Source organism: Toxoplasma gondii, chromosome VI (genome assembly GCF_000006565.2).
Source record: "Toxoplasma gondii ME49 chromosome VI, whole genome shotgun sequence".
NCBI lineage: Eukaryota > Apicomplexa > Conoidasida > Eucoccidiorida > Sarcocystidae > Toxoplasma > Toxoplasma gondii.
Window position 1 is genome coordinate 2276865 of NC_031473.1, and position 20611 is coordinate 2297475.

The window sequence follows — 20611 nt, forward strand, 5'->3', positions numbered from 1 at the left end:
CACGGTTTCGCTATAAAGGCTGGAAGCTTCTGCGTGTATGCAGCCTTCTAGCCGACTTCGCTCTTGCCCGAGATATACGAGGAACATCTACATCTTGCCATTGCAGATGCACACTGGCGAACTGTTCCCGTCGACGAAAAGGCCTTTTTTTCTATCCGTTGATGTTTCCATGCCGCTGTCTGACACCGTGGGTCGGACCTCTGCAAGCGCGCAAAAACATCAATACGTAGAGAACGTAAGAATTCCGAAACGCGCAGCACTCACTGAAGGGTTGCACAGAGACGCTTTTTCACAGGCGAACAGACAGCCTCAAAGCTTCTCTCCGGAAACTTCCTGGTGTCTAGTACGACGGATTTCCTGCTGGCATCGTAGCTAGGCAGAGACATGTGAATCCCCGCCTCGGAGAGTGCGAAGCAAGCCTCGTTTCGGAGGAAAACAGCTGACGCTCCACCGACAGAAAGAACGAAGGTCCGGCAACCGTCCCCGTCCGCGTTTTGTTTTTTCCACTTAAAGTGTGACAGCTCGACGGGTGAATGTGCGGGCAAAGAAGGCGGACCTAGCGCTGGGCAAACGCGTCGCGGAAAGTAGCGATTTTTGCGGTTGCGCGCGAATCCTTCGGGATCTGAGAAGGCAACAGCCGCTCTGAGAAGTTCTTGAGACAGACGCAAGGAGATGCCTTTGAGTCCCCTGCAAAATAACATCCGTTTCGCTCCTTTCCGCGCTTGTGTCTCGCAGCTCGCTGGGAGAGCGCGCAAGGCATGCGCTTCACATACATCTACGTCAAAGGCGCCGACGCGAAAGTGCCTCCCTCTGTTCGCTTGAAAGATATAGAGGGAATCCGCCGCTGAGAATTTTATAAATGGTCGCTCTTGTTTTGTGTGTACGGGAGGACAGGAAGAGCGACGCCCAGTCTCTTTCTCGCTTTTGTCAATGCGTTTTTCTTCGTCTCGCGGTCAGAAGAAGCCAGCCCTCCCCTTGCAGCGTTTATGGCGAGCACTGCAGCGTTGCGTTCATCTCGCGGCGAGGTTCACAGACAAGGTGCCGCGCTCTCTGTCAGCTCTTTCCAGCTTTCTGTTGAATTCTGTGTCGAGACTGTGCGTCTCTCGATACGGCCTTGTCTTCTGCTCTGAGTGGAAAAGCCGAGCTGGCCTCTTGCGCGGCGCGACGAGCACGGACCGCCGAGTCGCTGCGCCTTTTTTCTTTTAAGCCTTTCTGTGAATGAACCGTAGCTGATCCTGGCACGGCGAGTCGTTTTCTCGCTAACTTCTCTCAACGAAAAGGAACAAATTCACACCGCGGAAACAAGGACCATCTCACGCCGTTGAGGAGTCTTCTGAGACTGGCACCTTGAACGCCCATTTCTTCTTTTTTCATCGCCACAGGCGTTCTGGTGGGGGTCCACTGGATGCGACAGCCTCTCTCTGTTCAGTCGTCGCTAGCGCGAATTGTGTCTTGGCAGGTCTTGCGCAGCAGGCTGGAACTCCCTCTTCTCGCCTCGCTTGGTCGCCTTACAGCTCGGGTGCTAGATTCGCTTTCCTTAGTTTGACCCCGTTCTTTTGCTTTCTGGTCCTCTTTCGGCGGATTGCAACGCCTACTTCTCCCTTACTTGTCTCTTCGTCTTCGCGGCCGTCCCCAAATGCAAGATCCTTTCTGCATGGGGGCTTCTCCACTATGGCAGGTTATCGACTGTTCACTGCCTATTCGGTCGCGCCATTGTCTGTCTTTCATCAGAGATTCTTCGACTTTCCTGAGTCTCCGTCTTCGTTCGATCTCTCAGCTAGCTCGACCGTTTCCTATCCAGTTCTCCTCCTGTAGGAATCCTCTTCGCTTCTTTGACGTTGTCCGAGTGCCCTGTCCCCCGACTTGACGTTCTTTCTCTCCTCTCCTCCTCCGTCTCTGGTCGATGTTCAAAGTCGTTCGCCTCTCCTCCACTTCCTAGTCTGTTTGTTTATTGCATGCACCTTGAAACCAGCTTCTCCAACACTGCGTCGATCTGTGTCTCCCATCTCAAGCCGGTCTCCACTTCCGTGCTCCCCTGTCTTTCCAGCTGTCCTCATCCTCTTCTTTCTTTCTTTTTTTCTTCAACTTTCTTTCCCCAATTTGGTGGTTTGTCTTCTCTGATCTACCAATCGAGCTTTTCGCCTTTCTTGCCTTTTCCTCGTCTCTCTTGCTTCTCATGGTTCTTCTCCAGTCCTCGTGCTCTCACCATGAAGAAACTGTTGAGTCTCCAGCTGGGCGGCTCCGGCCACCCCACAATGAGCAGTCCCTCGAGGGCCAAGTCTCCTCGAGAGACAGGAGACAGGGGGGAAGGCGAGGAGGAGACAGCCTCGGTCGCCGGACTGGGCGACCTCGACACTCTCTCTCTGTCAAGACGATCCTCAGTCCGAACCAGCAACGTTCCGCTCACGCCTCACGGCCGTACTGGTGAGTTTTAAGGAAAAATGGCTGAGAATTTTGGAAAAACATGTTGCATCTGTCTCTCAAAGTGCGAGTAAGGGAATCTCCATTTGTGAGCAATCTTGCAGTTTCGAGAAGCGTAGCCTTTTTTTCATTCTTCCTTCACAACTCATCATCATCATCTCCTCGACGAGTGAAGAAGCTCGAGGCCGATCAACAGGCACATTCGTTCTAGCGTTCGCAGCGACAGAGAAAGAGGATCTGCTTCGCCTGAGACAGAGACGCACGGGCAAACAAGGCTCGTACATGCATTTGCATGTAGGCGATGCTCTGGAATATGCTTGACTACATGTCTACAAGCATGCATAACAGTCATGGTCATGGTGAAAAGAGCATATCGCTCTCGAGTTTCCCTGTGCCTCTGGGGGTGGAAGTATCGACATGTAGGAGTGTACTTGTCTGCCTGCATGCACTGAGATGGAACGCGGGCCGTCTCCAGTTCTTTTCCAGGCAGAGTCTGTCCTCTTTTTTCTCAACAGAAAAGCCATGCAAATGCTGCGAAAAAGGATGTTCAGTGGTCGGGCGTTTGCGACAGCAACTCCAGAACCTCCGCGAGGAGAAGACGCAACTGGAGGACATGATTTCCATGCAGACGGCGACTCTTCATCAAATCGACCAGGTCCGAAAATGAAAAACATGATCTCCGCCTCTCCCCTCTTCTCTCTCCACCCTCGACGCTTTATGCATACTGCACAATTCCTACATATTCCAGCTGCAGTAAAAACTGACTTTGCTCTTGGTTTAGCTTAACAATTATATTCTTCTAACTATACATATATATATATATATATATTTATGTTTATTTATCTACATATATATATATATATATTTATGTTTATTTATATATATATATATATATATATATATGTATATATATATATATACATATATATATATATATATATATCACTATGCATGGGCACGCGTACACACAAATGCTCTATGTATCTTTCTGTCGGTCTCTGTGTACCTGTCTGCATTCAGGTATATCTAATCCTATCTGCCTGTGTTCTTTTCTGAAAAAGCATTGACGCAAAGGCCTAACTCGACGCGGCGCCGCGTTGCATGAAGAAGGGGTTGGGACGCTGAGAGAGGCTTGAAGGGTGCTGAACGAAAACGTCGTTTTCTTTGAACTTCGATTTCGCGTTCGCAGGACGGGAAGCAGCTCGAGCAGCTCTCGACAGAGCGCCTCGAAAGCCAGCGGAAACTGGCAGAAATCCTTCAAGATGAACGCGTAAGAAGCGTCTGCCTCACCTGGTTGTGCAGCCAACCTCGAGTGGTTGTCGTCTCTCTTTTTCTTGCGATTTTCTTCCTCGCGTTTTCTCTCCCACAAGTCGTCCCTCTTTTTCTCGCGAGTCTCTCCTCCAAGGCGGTTTCTGCATCCCTCCTCCTTGTCGCTCTCTCTTCGCACTGTGCGCCTGCTCACCTCTCGCCGCAGACAATTGCTCGATCGAATGGCCTGCTGCTTTTCTCGCTCCTCCTGCGTCTGTCGTCTCTGCAGAGGTCGACAGAGGAACGACTCAAAGCGGCCACTGACGCAGTTGCCGACCTGCAGAAGCAGCTGGTGAGCCAACGGGGGGGAGTCGTTCGTCGACAAACTTCTTTCTTCTGGACCTGGGACTTCTTTAGCGCAAGCGAGGCGCTTCCGAGTCAGTACTTCCAGCGGGAGACGTCTGGCAGCGACGGAGCATTTCGAGCAGTGTAGTCGCGCAGAACCGTCTCTCTTCCGTTGCCTGAGGTCTTGAGAACACCGCGCATTTCTACATTCCTTGAGGTGGATAACTTCCCTGCATGCGTTCCCCAGCGCTCCCCGCCGTATTTGCGCGAGGCCGCAGAGCTGCAGTTTTTTTCTTTTCGGGAGGCAGACGCGAGTTCTCTTGGCCTCAGGCGTCTCCGCGGAATCTCCGCGCAGACATGCATGTGCAGGTTCAGACGCGTCGGTGCAGAAGCGGTGACAGAGAGAGCGACAGAGTGCGTTCCGATCCCCGGTCTGCTGCGCTCGTCCGGCTGCGTCTCTCGAGGCGACGGCGACTCCCGTGGAGAGAAGTCGAGAAGAGAGATTTCTTCTGAAAGGGAGGAACGCAGACTGACCGGGAGGGAGGGGGAAACCAGGAGACTCGTGTGTCTCTGTTTCTCCTTCGTCTGTTTCTCGCCGAAGAAAGAACCATGACTTTGCTGCTTTTTCTCCGCATTGTCGTCTGTTCAGAGACTCACTCAGCAGCGCGCCGAGGAGGAGAGAGAAGCGTTGCGAGAGGCAGTCCGCGAGCAGGTAAAGACAGAGCCCAGGCGAGGAACAGACGGAGGAATCTCTTCAAACTCTCGCCAGCACCCGCATGCTCTGGCATGGGCGTCTGCACAGATGTACCTTTTTCTTCAACGGCTTAGGGATTTCTTTGTGCTTTTGACTTGCCTTGGATGTTTAGACGGCGGAGGCGACGAAGGCGGCGACACTGGCCGCGCAGCTCGAGACTGACTTGGAGCTCACGAGACGCTCTCTCCTGGAGCAGGTGAGATTTCCGAGACTCGGTTGTCGCGTTCTTCGCGCTGCTGCAGATCCGGTGTTGGGCTCCTCTTCTTTCTTTTCCGCGTCGGCGGGCAGAGCGCAAAGAGTCGTAGAGTGGAGAGGACGCCTGACATGCTTGTGGCTTCTCCCTTTTACTGCTGCTGAAGATGGCATGTTTGTCTCTCTTTGTCTCTTTTCTGCGTCCGTTCATCTCCCTGGGTGGGCTTGCTTCTCTCTTTCCTCCCTCGCTTTTCTCTCTCTTTCTCTCTGTCGTCCTCTTCTCGCTGATGCGCGTTCTGTCCTCTCCCTCGTCTGTCGCCTTCGCACTTGACCTGCGCGTTTCCTGTCTCTGGGGGTTCGTTTTTTCGCTGTTCTCCTCGACGGTAAGGCACCGCATTTCCCTCTGTTCAGCGGCCCAAGCGATGGTCCATTGTTAGGTCTTTTCTTCACCTTCTTGGCCTTCTTCATGCGTTCCCCCGAGGGAAGCCTCGAGCACAGAGGCTCTCGCTTTCTTCTCGAAACTCTTGCGCTTCTCACACATCCTCTCCTTTGCTTGACACCCTGTTTTTTCTCTCTCGTTCGCTTGTTTCGCAGCTTCGTCTTGCAGTCTTTTCCAGGCCTGCTTTCCCCTGGTTCCCATTTGTTTGGACTTCTTCGTCTGCAGGCTTCGGCGTTCTTTCTTTCATCTCCCTTTTGGGCGTTGCTCCAGCTCGGTTACGTTTCGCGGCTGACTGTTTCCATTCTATACTCGTTTCACCTGTCTCGTTCTCTAGTTCCTTCGATCCTGATTTCCTTCTCTCTTTGCCAGCGCCCGTCGTGCGGTCTGCGGCTCCGTCCTCTTGGCATGTTCCTGGATGCCATTTCGAGTTGTCCTTGGACCTTCCGTTCGGAGGCTTCTTCGTTTTCGATCCTTCGTCTGTCTGACGCTTCCTCTGTGCCTCCTCAGACTGCTCTCACCGCCGCCGCCGCTGCCGCGCAGGCCGTTGTTGCGACGGAGCGCGACGAGGGCGACAAGCAAACGAAACTGCAGACCGAAATTGTTCGTCTTGAAGAAGAAAAAGGCGTCCTCGAAAAGACACTGTTAGAGGAGAGGAAGAAGTTGGAAGAAGAAAGAAACGAGTGGAAGATGCATCGAGCCGAAATGGAGAAAGGAAAGCAGGAGGCGATAGAGAAGGCGGTTGAGGAAGAGAGGAAGAAGATGGAACAGGAGAGAGAGGAATGGCAGAAACATCGAGCCGAAGAGGAGAAAGGGAAGCAGGAGGCGATAGAGAAGGCGGTTAAGGAAGAGAGGAAGAAGTTGGAAGAAGAAAGAAACGAGTGGAAGATGCATCGAGCCGAAATGGAGAAAGGAAAGCAGGAGGCGATAGAGAAGGCGGTTGAGGAGGAGAGGAAGAAGATGGAACAGGAGAGAGAGGAATGGCAGAAACATCGAGCCGAAGAGGAGAAAGGGAAGCAGGAGGCGATAGAGAAGGCGGTTAAGGAAGAGAGGAAGAAGATGGAACAGGAGAGAGAGGAATGGCAGAAACATCGAGCCGAAGAGGAGAAAGGGAAGCAGGAGGCGATAGAGAAGGCGGTTAAGGAAGAGAGGAAGAAGATGGAACAGGAGAGAGAGGAATGGCAGAAACATCGAGCCGAAGAGGAGAAAGGGAAGCAGGAGGCGATAGAGAAGGCGGTTAAGGAAGAGAGGAAGAAGTTGGAAGAAGAAAGAAACGAGTGGAAGATGCATCGAGCCGAAATGGAGAAAGGAAAGCAGGAGGCGATAGAGAAGGCGGTTGAGGAGGAGAGGAAGAAGATGGAACAGGAGAGAGAGGAATGGCAGAAACATCGAGCCGAAGAGGAGAAAGGGAAGCAGGAGGCGATAGAGAAGGCGGTTAAGGAAGAGAGGAAGAAGATGGAACAGGAGAGAGAGGAATGGCAGAAACATCGAGCCGAAGAGGAGAAAGGGAAGCAGGAGGCGATAGAGAAGGCGGTTGAGGAGGAGAGGAAGAAGATGGAACAGGAGAGAGAGGAATGGCAGAAACATCGAGCCGAAGAGGAGAAAGGGAAGCAGGAGGCGATAGAGAAGGCGGTTGAGGAGGAGAGAAAGAAGATGGAACAGGAGAGAGAGCAGTGGCAGAAGCGGCAAGAAGAACGAGAGAAGGAGAACGAGCAAGATGGGGAGGAGATGAAACAGAAGCTGCAGAGAGCAAGGGATGAAAACGAAACTGCCAGGAAACGAGCGACTGAGTTGGAGAGGCTCGTGCGCGAGGAACAAGAGAAGAACAGCATCTTGGAGACGACCTTGAGAGAGAAGAAGAACGAGGAAGAAGCGCTGAAAAAAGAAGTCGAAGAGGAGAAGCGAGCGCTCGTGAAGGAAGTCGAACGGTTGACCTCTCAAGTAGGTTTGACGGATATCACAGATTTCGTTGTTCCTTCCTTCTCTCTCACCCAGTCTTCCCGATAGTAGGTACGCATCGATGCATTGATTCACTGAATTTCAAATGTTTTTCTTTTTTCGTCGAGGAACCTGTTTCGGAGATCAAATGCGCACCCTCGTTGAGTATCTCTCGCTTCTTCCTCTTGTTTCTTCACGTTCGATTGACAGGCTGCTGAAGTTGCGGATTACAAAGAAGTGACCGAGAAGGTGAGCATTCGTGAGTGCAGCAACCGTTCTCTCTGGGGTCCATTCTGTTCGAAATTCATGCAGCTCCGTCTTGTCCCTGTTCTCCGAAGCAACGCACAGAAACGTTCTCCACGCGTCGCAAACTGGCTTTCGTCGATCGGCCTAGACACTGTAGAACCTTCTCTTTCGTTCATCGAGGTGTGTATTGTGGGTGCACATCTACTGACTATATATATTTATATATATATATATATACATATATTTATATATATATATATATATTGACGAACGTTATAGATATACAAAGATGTATTGGATGTGATTCATGCGTGTACACGTGTGCGCATGTCTCTTTTACTCCACATGTAAATAGCTATAAAGGAAATCATTCTTGCAAACGACCTCTCTGTGTGTACCGTGTAAAGATTCGTTCTAAGTAAAAAAAATGTCTTTTTTTCTCTCAAGTGTCCTTCGTCACGCAGGACTGGAAGGAGACATCGAGAGGCTTGGTGGGAGGGCGCAGAACTTGTTGTGAACGAGAAAGCGTTCGCGGAAAGGAAGGACGTTCCCTTTTTGAGGGAGATGGAAACACAGCAGTCCTGTTTGAAAGGCGACGAGAGAACGATTTTTTCTGCATTTTTGGAGGCCATTATCAGCGGCCAGAGCCTGGGGTGAAGCGAGAAATACGTTTCACGAGGTACACATGCTTTCGATGGAGTCTCCTCGTTTCTCCGCATGTCTCTCAGCTGAAGAAAGTACACCAGGAAAACGGAGATCTCGAGCTCCGCCTTGAAGCCCTTGCAGACGAGAAGGTAGGGCAAGGATTGTTTTTCGTCCCCGTCCTTTCGTCTAAGGCACAGCCTTTTCCTTTTTCTCGAACCTTGTACATTGTCTACACAGCAGGGATTCCTTCTTGCTTTGCAGGATCGATTCTCCGTGTATGCGGCGTTTCCTCCCTTTTCGCCTCCCAGTTCAGATCTCATTTTTCTTTCGTTTCCATTGTCTTTTGTTTTTTTCGCTGGTGGCAGGAAGCAGCCTTGCGCGAGGCCGCCGCCGCCGTGGAGAAGGCGCAAGAGGAAGTGAAGGATTTGGAGGCCGAGCTGCGACGAAAGGTGAGGAGAAACGAAGGGTGGATTCTACGCAGAGAGACCCGGGGGAAATGTCGCGAGACTTGATCTTTGTTTTCCGCGCCTCGACCGGACCAGAAGAAGAACGGAGAACAAAAACAATACTCGGGTGAAAAAGAATTAGCCAGAAAGAGAAATGTCAGACGGAACAGGCGGGGAGGGGAGCAGAAGGGGAATGTCTCAGGTACCCGTTTTACAAAACCTTCTCTGTCTCCCCTGCTTCCGCGTAAATGTACTGATGAAACGAATAGTGCGTTTAGGATGTTTGGAGGAAAATGTCTTTTTTATACGCATGGATAATTATGTATATATACTCATATCTGCATGAATGTGTGAGTGCTGTGAGGAACTCGATGGTGCAAAGAGAGACAGATGAACATCGACGTACGCCATTCTGTCCAGTCAACATATACATACCTTCACACCCAGATATGTCTGCAAGCATGGATAAACAGATACGTATACATATACACATATTTATTTATATATATATGAACATACATACATATATAAATATCTATCAATATACATATATATATGTAAGTGTACATACGGGCATCTGAGTGTGTACCTATCTACTCATTTGTATACGTCGACGAATGTGCATTCGAATTGCCGTGTGTACGTATCCAAGGATATCCGTTTAAGAACATGCACCCTTGGATATTTGGAAGATGGTTCTTGTAATCAGGAAACGGAAATTGTGATGTTTAGCCGGAGCGCGGACTGGTCAGAAGAGGAGAACGAAGAGGAGAGTTCGCATCCTGCCGCCGTCATCCGGCGAAAGTTGAGGCGCATTGACAAACTGGAAGCAGAGGTGAAGACGAAGGAAGCTGCTCTCCAGGATTTGGAGGAGAAGCTGAACTCGCTTCTCGCGAGTCAGGTCGGCGACAAGAGAACGTTAGAGAAGCAAGACCAAGGCGAAAAGCGAAGGGGGACGGAGAAAAAGAATGACGGCACAACAGAGGGGGAAGAAGAGAGAAGAAGAAAGATGGTGAAAAGAGAAGATGCACAAGCCAGATGGTCGACGACGAAACGGAGGAAGCGAAACGGAGGGACAATCGGAGGAAGAAGAAATATGTTTGGAAACAATCCAACACACAGCAGTCGGGGACGTTGCGCTCTCATCGCTATTTGCACAGATTGTCTTTGCGCAGCGTGGATAAAAATGATGGTCTTCTACATACACACTCTCACCACACCACTGACTTGCATGCGCTTGGCACAACGACGACGGAACGGACAGCAACTCGTTTGCCCGGGAAACACAGACGCTTTCAAGTCGAGGAAAAAGAATCTTCCAAACGTCCTCGGCGCATTCGAGTTCTGTCGACTTTACATTTCCTTCAGAGTGCAGCGACTGTGAATCTCGCGGCAAAAGAGGAAGAACTTGCAGCCGTGAGGAAAATGAACGAACAACTGCAGCGAGAGTTCGACGTCCTCAAAGAAAAACAAAAGGAGAAACCAAAGGTAATCTCGAACATCTCTCTAAATCTCCCAGCTGCCTGGGTGTGAGCTCGAACTTGACAGTGCGATGACAAACGTCAGCGTATCCAAACCCAAAGTGTTCCTACTTCTTCACACAGATACGTGTACATATATAAATATATAAATATATATATATATATATATATATTTGAATGAGGATATATTTGAGTGCATGCATGCGTAAAAACGTAAGTGTGTGTCTAGCATTGCATGACTACCTACGTCGCCTTGACTTGTCTGTGTTTTTGAGCTTAAAAATGCACCAATACCTTCAGTGCATGCATTGGCATGAATTCCGAGGCGTAGTTATGCTTCGTACTGTGACTGTATGGATGCATATATGTGTATTCATATGCCAATCTGCGCGGAGAGATATGCTTGAGCTGGTATGGCGATGTGGAGTGGATAAAGCCTTTTCTCTGTCTGTGATCCGCGGCTGCTGCATGCATCAGTTGATCTCTCGAGCTCCTGAAGCGCCGGTCGACTCGCCTGTGGAACCTGTTCTGCGCTCAGGGTGTGGCGAGTCTTGAGAAGGAGAACGCTGCGTTGCAAGAGAGGAATGTGAGATGCTTGCCCTTCAGCTTCTGTTGGTCTGTCGCTTTTTCGTGTGAAGGTCACACAGCTAGAGGTGCATCTTCCTGCATGCGTCGGTCGCGAAAGCTTCGTGTCTGCAAAAACGGCCCTGCATGCGCTGTGCTGTGACTGATTTTTGAGGGAGCGGGAGGTCTTGGTTCTGTCAACGAACTCGTGAGACAGTCCGTCGCACTTGGATCTCGCTCCGAAGGCTTTCATGCTTTTCGCTTCTCTGCTTTTCGGTCACCGATGCCGAGCTTTTCAACTCGTAGATCCGCTTCTCTGTGTCGGCTGCTGCACCTCTCCAAGCTCGTCGTTCACTTCTGAACATTGGAGTCTCTGTAACGCTTCTCTCTCGAGTCGGTTTTCAGTTTCGCGTTCCTGCGTTCTGTTTGTGTTGGATTTTTTTTCTCTTCTGTTTCTCCCGTTTGTGACGAAGCGTTCTCCCCGTGAGTTTCTCATGTTCTCTGTCGTTTTCTTCCTTTTTCTGTGCTGTCGACAGCCTCCCCTCAGAGTGCAGTCTCGTTCTCTCCACATTCCTCTCTTCTCTTTCTTTAGTCCTTGCCTTTCTCCCGTCCTCTCTGCCTCGTCCCATCTTCCAAGGGGACTGCCTCTCTTCGCGTGGACACAGACTGTTGCCTTGCCCTTCGCTCTCTCTATTCTTCCTTTGTTCTTCTCTTCGTCTGCACGTTTTCGTCCGCTTCTCCCTCGAGCCCATCCTTTCTGTCTCCTGGTTCCCTGGCTCCCTCTGCCCAGCTTGTGCTCGCCCAGGAACTCGCTGACCAGGAGACGAAGGCCGCACAACTCGAGGTCAGACTGCATGCAGCTGAAGCGGCCCTCGCCGCGACGCGCGAAGAAGCCTCGGTGAGCGACGCGAACCTCAGTCGATTCATCTGTGCACAGAAACACCGAGGAGGCAGACATGCATGGAGAACAGAAACGCAACGACGCAGACGGAGGGTCGAAAGCGAACAGAAGAAGAGTTTCTCCAGCGCCGCTTGGTCGCATTTCTTCGTTGAGGAGACTCTTCGACTTTCCTCGCAGAGGACGCGTCCTCTGGAGCTCAATTAAAAAGCTCTTCTGCGTCTTTTTTCGCATGCATAGGAATTCTGCAAAATGAAAGCCTTTCAACGCATATCTGGAAATATAATTTCGATTATATATATATATATATATAAATATGGGTATATGGCATTTCCTTTCACAGGCTCGTGTATCTGAAAAGCGAACTCAGGACGACGAAGAAATCCAGAGGCTCTCCAAGGAGCTCATGGAGGCGCAGACACAACTCAGAGAGCAGGTAACGTCTTGTTGTTCTGTTCTTGCAACGCTCTCTGTTCCTCGCATTCTCGTTTCCACTTCCTTTTCCTCATTTATGTTCTCTTTCTTATTCTCATTCTGGCTGCCTTTGTTGTTCTTCCTTTTGTTCTCTCTCTACTCCTTTACACCTTCTTCGTCCTCTACTTCGTCAGTTCTTGTTCTCTCTTTGCGTTCGAGCTCTCTGCGCATTTCCTCTTCCGTCTCATCAGGGGAGGCGTGAGAAAAGATCGAAAGAGAGATCCGCAGATCGATTTCCTCGCTTCTCAAGTGTCGACCGTTTCTCTCTTCTCGCTTTTTTGGTTTCTTCAGCGCTCCAGGACTGGCAGCGAATGGAAAGTCACGACGCTGGTGCAGACCAATGTATGAGTCCTTCTCTTCGTTTTCTCTTCCTCGTCTCCCCGCTGACGTATCTAGCACTTTTTTCAAATCTTCATCGTCCCCGCCAAGAACCATCTGTTTCGCTTCTCGTCTTCTCTCAGTCACCTTTCCGATTTCTCGAACGTTTTCTTCCTTCTCTTCCTCCTTCCGTCGGTGGCTGCTTCCTTCCCCATTTGCTTCACTTCTCTCACCTTCGTTGCTTCCTTCCGTCGCTCCACCCCAGCGTCGATTCACAGTCCACTCATTTTCTTCTCTCTTCTCTCAGTCCTTGAGGTTCAGTTTCTCTCGTTATTGCTTCCCTTTTTCAAAATCAGACCGAGTTGATCACAAAGTTGGCCAAAGTCGAGGAAGACCTGGCAGCCGAGCGACGCACGGCCGGACAGCAACGCGAAGCTCAGGAGGCTCTCATGAAGCAAAAGGTAAGGAACCGTGGACCGGAAAAGACGACTCGATGGAAGTGGAAAGGCGAACTGGAATCAACGAGGGGAGAACAGAAAGGACGAAAGCAAGAAAGAGAACGCAAGTCGCAGAGACTGCTCGAGGTGCAGGCAAAAAGAGGTAGAGCGAGCTGACGGAAACGAGGAGCAAGACGCTTTGGAAAGCGAGGAAAAGCGACATCTCTGAGAGAGCAAGAACGCGTAAATTCCATCTGCGAGATCTCATGCAGAAGACAGACGGTGTCTATGAAGGTTTCGTCAGAGGCTGAGACATCCATCTCGTTCCCTGTATGTCTCTCTTCTCGGAGACTGTGTCCACACCGTTTGTTTTTTCTCCTTCTTCACACCTCACTTTTTTTCAGAGCGAGCAAGAAGAGAAGCTTCAAACGCTCGTTGCTACAAATGTAAGTCGGGAGTTCTTTCACGGTTGCGTCTTCTGTCGTCTCTCATCCTTTTTTCTTCGCGTTCGACTCTTTGCCCCCCAACGAATGCCTCTGTGGCCTTGGCAACTGGTCGCGTTTCTCTCTCCTCTTGAGAGTTCCTCAAGTTACCGTTTTCTCCTTTCTGTCTGGAGGAGAGAGTTCCAGTTGTCTTCTCTTCGAGGGATTTGCTCTGCAGGAATTCGGGCTCTTTGCCATGTGAGAAGACGGTGGTTCAGTTTCTGCGTTCTGCTTCTCGTTCGTTTTTCTGTTTTTCTCCATTTGTGTCCGTTTTTAAGGCTTTTTACTTCTTGAATGTCCTCTTCTCCCTTTCCGTTTTTCTCTGCCCGCCGTTCTTTACGTTCCCGTTTCGCAGCTCTCGTTTCGTGTGCCTCTGACTTGTTTTCTTTCTCTTCCTCTTCTCAGGCGCAACTCGTCAGCGAGCTCGCAGCGAAGGAGGCAGAGGCGAGTGAAGCGGGCAAGCGGCTGGGAGTCGCCGAAGCGAAGCTGCTCGACTTCGAGGCTCTTCAGGTTAGAAAAAACTGAAAGAAAGTGAACGATGCCTCACCAACACCGCCGACACTCGCCTTGTCTCCGCCGTGTAGGGCAGGTGTGACAGCTGCCCGAATAAAGGACGAAAGTTCTCTTTCTTCCTGGTCCGGACCTCCTCCTCTTTGCTTCCGCGTCTCCCTCCGATGACCCAAAAGAGAAGGATGGCGGCGGAAGACTTGTAGCTGGGTGACAGAGAAAGGCCGACGAACAGGCGCTTCCTCTTCGACTCTGTCCTTTGCTCGTGCGTCCAGAAAACTGCAGACAAGGAGGCGACGGAGAAACGCAAGCTGCAGGCTTCCAATGTGAGTCTGTCTCCCAAGGAAACCCAAAACGCATGCAGTTCCCTCAACCTCTGTCTGCAAGCCTCCCATCTTTCTGCACATGCACATGTACACATCTGTTCATTCGTACGTATATATATCTATATCTATACATATACATACGTATATATATATATATATATGTATATGTATATGTATATATATATATGTAGGTATACATGTGTATCTGTAGAGAGAGGAAGGTAGATGTTTGTACCTGCATGAGGGAGGCGGAGTGTCTTTATCTCACGACCGAAGTTTGAGAGCGAGAATTCAGTTGTGGTGCGTCGTTGTTTAGGAGAGTCTTCGCAAGAAGGTCCAGGAGCAGGAGCTGAAGGTGAACGCGCTCCGCGAGGCGGAAGAGACGGCGAGGAGAGACCAGAGGAAAGCGAAGGAGGTAGGCGAGCAAACAAATAGCGACACAACGCCCAGAGGACCTAAAACAGGCTGAAGCGAACGTCAGAGGGAGGACCGCACAGCGAAATAGCGAAAGACATTTCGGCAGACGGTATGTTGGTCGACAAGGGAGAAAAGAGACATGCGTGTAAACAATGGTAAAAGTAAATCTTCTTCAGTTGTTTGTGGATTGTGGTTTTTTTGACAGGACCTCGAAGCAAAAGCACACGAACTTGCCGAAATGCACAAAACGCATGTAAGAGCCACAGTTGAGAATCCCCCTTGTGTCTTTGCCTGTGAAACCTATTCCCTCCAGAAACGTCTCTCTGGCTCTCTATCGATGCAAGCATAGATTTACAAATATATATCAATATTTTTGTACATAGACATACTAGAGACGTAGATATTTATGTTGATGGTTCTGTAGGGTCGCCTCAGGCTATGGTAACATGTCTACGTCTCCGTATTCTTCCTCTCTTCCCTTCAAGTTCTTGGTTCCGTCTCTCGTAGTCTTTTCTTCGTTTTTTCTCGGCACTCGGCTCGAGAAATCATCTCCTCTTTTCCATTTTTAGGCAACAACCGTCGAAGAACTTGCCAAGATGAAGGACGACGTAGCGGGTGCGAATCAGAAGGCGAGAGAGGTCGAGGCCTCTCTCCAGGCGTCGCTCTCGGCGGCACAGGTAAGAATGGGATGTCTTCCAGTTTTCAAGGAGTGAAGAACGCAGTCACTTTGTCGAACGAGAAAGCAATTCGCCGCCTGCCTTCTGTGCGAAAAGGGGAAGTTGGCGGCGCTTGGCAGTCTGCGTCCGAGACAGGAGAAACGTCTCCCGTCGCTGCGTGCTCAACCGAGTTGACAACCAAAATGCGCATGCAGAGTCGAAAAAAACCGTTCGTTGAGGAGTACATACGGTCGCGCTTTCTTCGGCAGTTCTCTGTGCGACACCCGCATGCCATTCGGATGTATATATACACCTGGGTGCTTGCGTTTACAAGAAGTCAAAGAAAAAGGAGTCTCGTTGTTCGTTAGCTCGTAAGCTAAACACCGTTTTCAGGCTCTGGACATGCATGCACCGAGGTCCAGATGTACACGTATACACGTACGCATCCCATGTAAATATGAAGATAAACGCAATTGCATGTATATTTTCTGTCCTTCGATTTTTCGTGAGCACACTCTTCTGCCAGTGCGCAGTCTGTACACAATTACGCATATTTTTTTTTCTTCTTTATTTGCGGGTCATTCGACAACGGGTGTCACGAACTGCATGCAAAAGCGAGGGAGGGAGAAACCGAGGAAGAGCAGAGAGCGGAGGGGATAGAAATGAATTTGGAAATACCTGTTTCGTCCTTTTGACGTTCCAAAACAGGCACGTGTGGTTGAGAAGGAGAAACGAATTGCTGAGGTGGAAGCGCATCTCCGTGACTCGAAAGAGACAGAAAAGCGAGAGCAAGAAACCGCAGTGGCTGCACTTCAGTCCGAGCTGGACAGCTTGAAGACCCAGCTTGCTGACGCACGAAATACGCAAGTAGGAGAGAGAACAAGGTGTGATTCTCTCGATGTCTCTTCTTCTCTCACGGTCAATCTCCTCACTGCCCCTGAAGCAATCGATGCGAATGTGTATTTCCTCTCCATATATATATATATATATATATATATATATATATATATATTTTATATATATGAGTATATGTATAAGGATATGTGTATACAGATGTATGTATATACGTCACTACGTACATGTATGTATTTAATTTTATTTACAGATACCTATATCTGTTCGTCTCATATTGTGCACGCCTCTTTCTGTAGATGTGTATGCATTTGTCTTCCCTTGTCTCCCGTCGGTCTCGCAGGTTGCTCAGGCAGATGCGGATGAAAAGGTTCAGCAACTCATCGCGGCGAATGTGAGGCAGTGCTCAAGCAGAGAAAGGCCATGCCTTGCACTTTGGCATCTCCCCTCGATGTCGATTGCATGCGCATATGCTGGTGCTTGTATCGATAAGCAAACGCCTTCGCATATGTACACATACATATGGATGCGAATTCGTCTCTCTGCATACACAGATACGTATATACAGTCCCCATGCAAAGGCATCCGCATATATACATATACATATATATATATATAGATATATAGATATATAGATATAGATATATTTGTGGGCAGTTGGGCGAGGAAGGAGTGTAGAGAAAGTATACTTCTTTGCGCGCGGCAGGTGTGCGCAGAGACAGACGTTCATCGATCTGTGCTGTCAATCGAGGAAAGACGCAAGCCCGTTTGTGAATCTCCAGGGATGGATGGTGTGTATTCGCGGTCGACTGAAGGTCGTTCGCACTCCTCTAACCTGCGCAGATGTTTGGGTCGACTTCCGCGTGGAGTTGAACGTTTTTCGCCTTTCCAGAATCATTTCTGCACAGAGCGCACTGGTCACCGAACTGGCAGACAGAGAGAGGGAACTCGCCGACGTCAAGCGACAGCTGGGGAAGCTCGAAGCGAGTGACGCGACGCGCGCTGAGGTTCGTTCTCACGCCTTCCGCATTCTCTCTTTTCCTCTTGACCTGAATTCATTTGTCTCGCAGAAGCTGCTCGCTCCTCCTCTGATTTCTCTGCGCTGTCCTTCTCTGAGCTGGAACTGTTGACGTCTCTGCAGGCGCGTCCGTCTCTCTACTTGCCTGTATGCCTGCCCGACTGTGCGCGTCGATTTCAAGTGCATATCTGAAGTTCTCCACAGTGGGAGCGAAACAAAAACAGCGTCCGGTTGGCATGGAGTATTTGTAGAGAAGTCCGCGTCGAAAGAGAGAAAGCGGGAGGGACGAAGGAGACTGATAGAGTTCTGTTGCTTTTTTTCGAGTGTGTCTCTCTTGCGCGCGAGTCCTGTCTGTCTCCGCCACAAGCGCATGCTCTCCCAGAGAAAAGCCTCGACGTCCCCAGATTCATTCACACAGAAAAAATACGTCCGCGAAGACAGAGTTATGTCTGTGTGTCTGTGTGACTTGGCCGCCTCCAGCGATGGTCGCTCTGTTTCTGGGGATTTCTGCTTTTCAGCGACGCCCAGCGAGTCTCGTTTTCCGTGTCTTTCTCTTGTTTTTTCTAGGTCCAGCCGTCTGCAAGTGCAGACGCAGCGATGCCGCGACTGCTGATTCTGAACAGCGAGCTGACGTCTCAGCTGGCTGAGCAGGAAGAAGAGGCGCGGCGCTCGAGGCAGACGGCGGAGGCCCTGAAGAAAGAGAACGAAGAGCTTCGCTCGACTGTCGAGGAACTGCGGCGTCGTGCGGGAGAAGAAGCTGCGCGAACGCGACGGGGAACCCAGCAGCCTGACGCGCGCGCAGAGGAAATGCGAGTTCTCCTCGCCGCAGAGAAGGAGAGGCGCATTCAAGCTACTCTGAAACTCAAGAGACAACTGGCGCGAGCAGAGGAAGCACGGTGAGAGGACCTTGCGCACACACAGAGTGGAGGAGGGGAAGAAAGCGGTGGCGAGCAGAAGCTCGGCAACGGCGGTCGCTGGCGGTCCGCAAGTCGAGCTTTGCGCTGGAGAGGGAGACAAAGAGCAACACGAGAGATTCATCTTTGGAAACGACAAAGAGCAAAACGGGGAGAAGAAGAGCAAAACGCGCGAGCCAAGGTGGTGCCGAGAGAAGCAGACAGTTCAGATCGAGGAGATGCGGTGGCAGTCGAGATTTTTTTGAAGAGAAAATCTTTGGCCAGTTCTTTGCAGTCACGCGCGGCGCGGCGCCGTGGGCGAGTGTGAGAGAGAAGCGTTGCGGCAAAGATCGTTTCGAGATGAGGTCAAGGGGAAAACGGCCAGTGAGACGCGCGAGGCTTTTGAATCGAACAGACAGAGACACGACACTGCAAAAGGATAGACTGGCTTCAGAGGTCGACTCTCTCGCATTTTTTCTCGTTTTTAAAAAAGTCAAGTCACTGTTGTTCCCCAAGAGTTCATCTGGTTCCGCATTTGTTCTCAGATCCCTGTTGGAAGGCGAACGCGACGCGGCCGTCGCAGCGCTGGCGGACGCACAGCGCCGACATGTTTCTTCTTTTTCTCCTCTAGCGCCTGAAAACGCCCCAGACACAGACTCCGCGCCGACATCGGAGACGCAGGCGAGGAGAGAAGATCGAGAGGAAACTCCGAGAGCAACGGAGGCAGACGAGGAGTCCAGAGCGACAGCCGACGGAGAGGACGACTCTGAGAAGGACCGAGTTTCCAGATTCAAACGCGAAGTGAAAAGTCTCCGAGACGCAGGCGCAGACATCAGCGCTCTCGAAGAGGCATGGATGCTGCAGCGGCTGCGCAGAAAGCCAAAGGAAGCGGAAGAAGCTGTCGCGACTCTCAAGCGAGAGTTCGAGATGCGGCGGACAGCCGGCACCACGGGCGCGCCAGACTCCTGGGTGCAGTCTCGAGGTCCTGCGCGCAACGGCTTCGAGGCGATCGGCGAAGAAGAGGACAGGGACCGCGTCACTTTGACAAACGCAGAGATCCCGTTCTTCGGAGGAGACGGACTGTCCATTTTGAGTGTCTTGGGTCCCTCGTGCTCGGAGCTCTCGGTGAGATACTAAGCGAAACGGCTTTGACGAGGCACTGAGAAAGTGGAGGTCTTCCCTCGATTCTCGATCACGTTGCTCCAAGCGAAGCGCGGCATGTGAGCCTGGTCGCGCCCCGGGAGTATCAGGAAATCAAAGACGTTCGACGACCTGCACTGGCGTCATTGCAGGAAATTCCATCTCGTTCTTTGTCTGTTTCTCTCTCATCACCTCGCCCAAGTGGCGCCTTCCGTCAGGTTCTTCTCAACGAACGACTTTGCAGGCCTTTTCTTGCAGCGTTTTTTCTGCCGCAACGCCTTTTTTTCTCTAGAGTGCATGCATGCGTTGGACGTCCACTTGTTCGTCGTCTGCTGAATTAGCAAAGGATGTGTGCGGGCCGTCGTGCTGTCGACCGCAACTGTCTCCTCGAAAAAAAAACTGGTCCTTTTCAGTCTTCGATCTCTCCGCACCGGAGCAGTCTCGTCGCTTTCTCTTTCTCCCTGCTCTCCCTCAGGCGCCTCCGTTCCCCCCTGCACAGAAGCATATGCACCTCGGCGTTTCTGCGTCCGTCTCCTCTCCTCGCTGGTCGGGCGTCTCGGCCGCGGCTCCGCGGTCCACTGCGCCTCTCCCAGTCCCAGACTTCTTCACTTCTGTGTCTCTGTATCGCCATGACTTGCCCGCACCGACGTCCCCCCTCTGCAAGGCGGGAGCGCGCCTCGCGCCTGCGCTTCAGAGTCCCGAGGAAGCGATGAGAAATCCCTTTCCACTGATTGAGGCGCTGGCGGCGACCTACACAGAACGCGCCTTCTTGTCGCCGGCCTGCAGGGAGTCCTCCGCCTGTCTCTCGTCGCCTCTCGACCTCGACGCAGACTCGTCGCCTGCGCCTCTGTAGTCCTTCTTCGCTCCGCGGTCGTTCGCGGCGCGGACATCCAGACGCAGCGACTGTGCACTCCGCGGGGGAACTCACTGGCCGCTGGACGCGCCCAGCAGCGGAGAATCGGACGGCGAGGACCAGGGTGCGAAGACGCGACGGATCCACGTAGGGCAGGAAGACTTCCAGGCGTTTGCAGACGATAACGCGGCACAAGAAGAGAGAGGAGAGAGAGGAGAGAGAGTCGACCCAAGTGTGGACTTGAAGGCCCAGGAAGCAGAGCCTCAGGAAGAAGTCGCGTTGGAGACATGGCATGGCGGTGAATCTCGCGCAGGCTCCGGGGAGAGACTGGAAAAGGTGGAGGAAGGCGATGAAGGAGAGCAAAGGAAAGCCAGAGGTCTCCGGCTGCGTCGCCGCACGAAAAACGGAGACCTGAAACGTCTTCCGAACAACTCCGAGAATACATGAGTCTCTAGAAATCCCCAAAAACAATCTCATCGCCTTCGCATTCTGCGTCGATGCATGCAGATGTATATACTTATTATGCACGCGGTCATCTGTAACCGTGTGAACATGCATGAATATTCATACGCATACACGCGCGCATATTTATTGACATATATAAATATATAAATATAAATATAT

The 20611-nt window shown here is 51.1% G+C and overlaps 1 protein-coding gene across 1 annotated transcript; it reads left to right on the top strand.

Annotated features, from left to right (window-relative positions):
• The first annotated feature begins 891 nt into the window (after window positions 1-891).
• Window positions 892-20570, top strand: TGME49_242790 (trichohyalin, putative). Its single transcript, XM_018780658.1, has 29 exons — window positions 892-2424; window positions 2937-3076; window positions 3611-3691; window positions 3959-4021; window positions 4664-4726; window positions 4881-4964; window positions 5907-7337; window positions 7545-7583; window positions 8309-8374; window positions 8591-8674; window positions 9381-9572; window positions 10040-10159; window positions 10691-10738; window positions 11507-11614; window positions 11958-12050; window positions 12380-12430; window positions 12763-12867; window positions 13248-13289; window positions 13731-13835; window positions 14108-14158; window positions 14475-14573; window positions 14781-14828; window positions 15145-15252; window positions 15940-16098; window positions 16427-16477; window positions 16992-17090; window positions 17669-17997; window positions 18540-19119; window positions 19610-20570. Exons 1-29 carry the CDS (start codon window positions 1956-1958, stop codon window positions 19985-19987), a joined length of 5286 nt encoding a protein of 1761 aa, XP_018637495.1. The 5' UTR covers window positions 892-1955; the 3' UTR covers window positions 19988-20570.
• The last annotated feature ends 41 nt before the right edge of the window (window positions 20571-20611 follow it).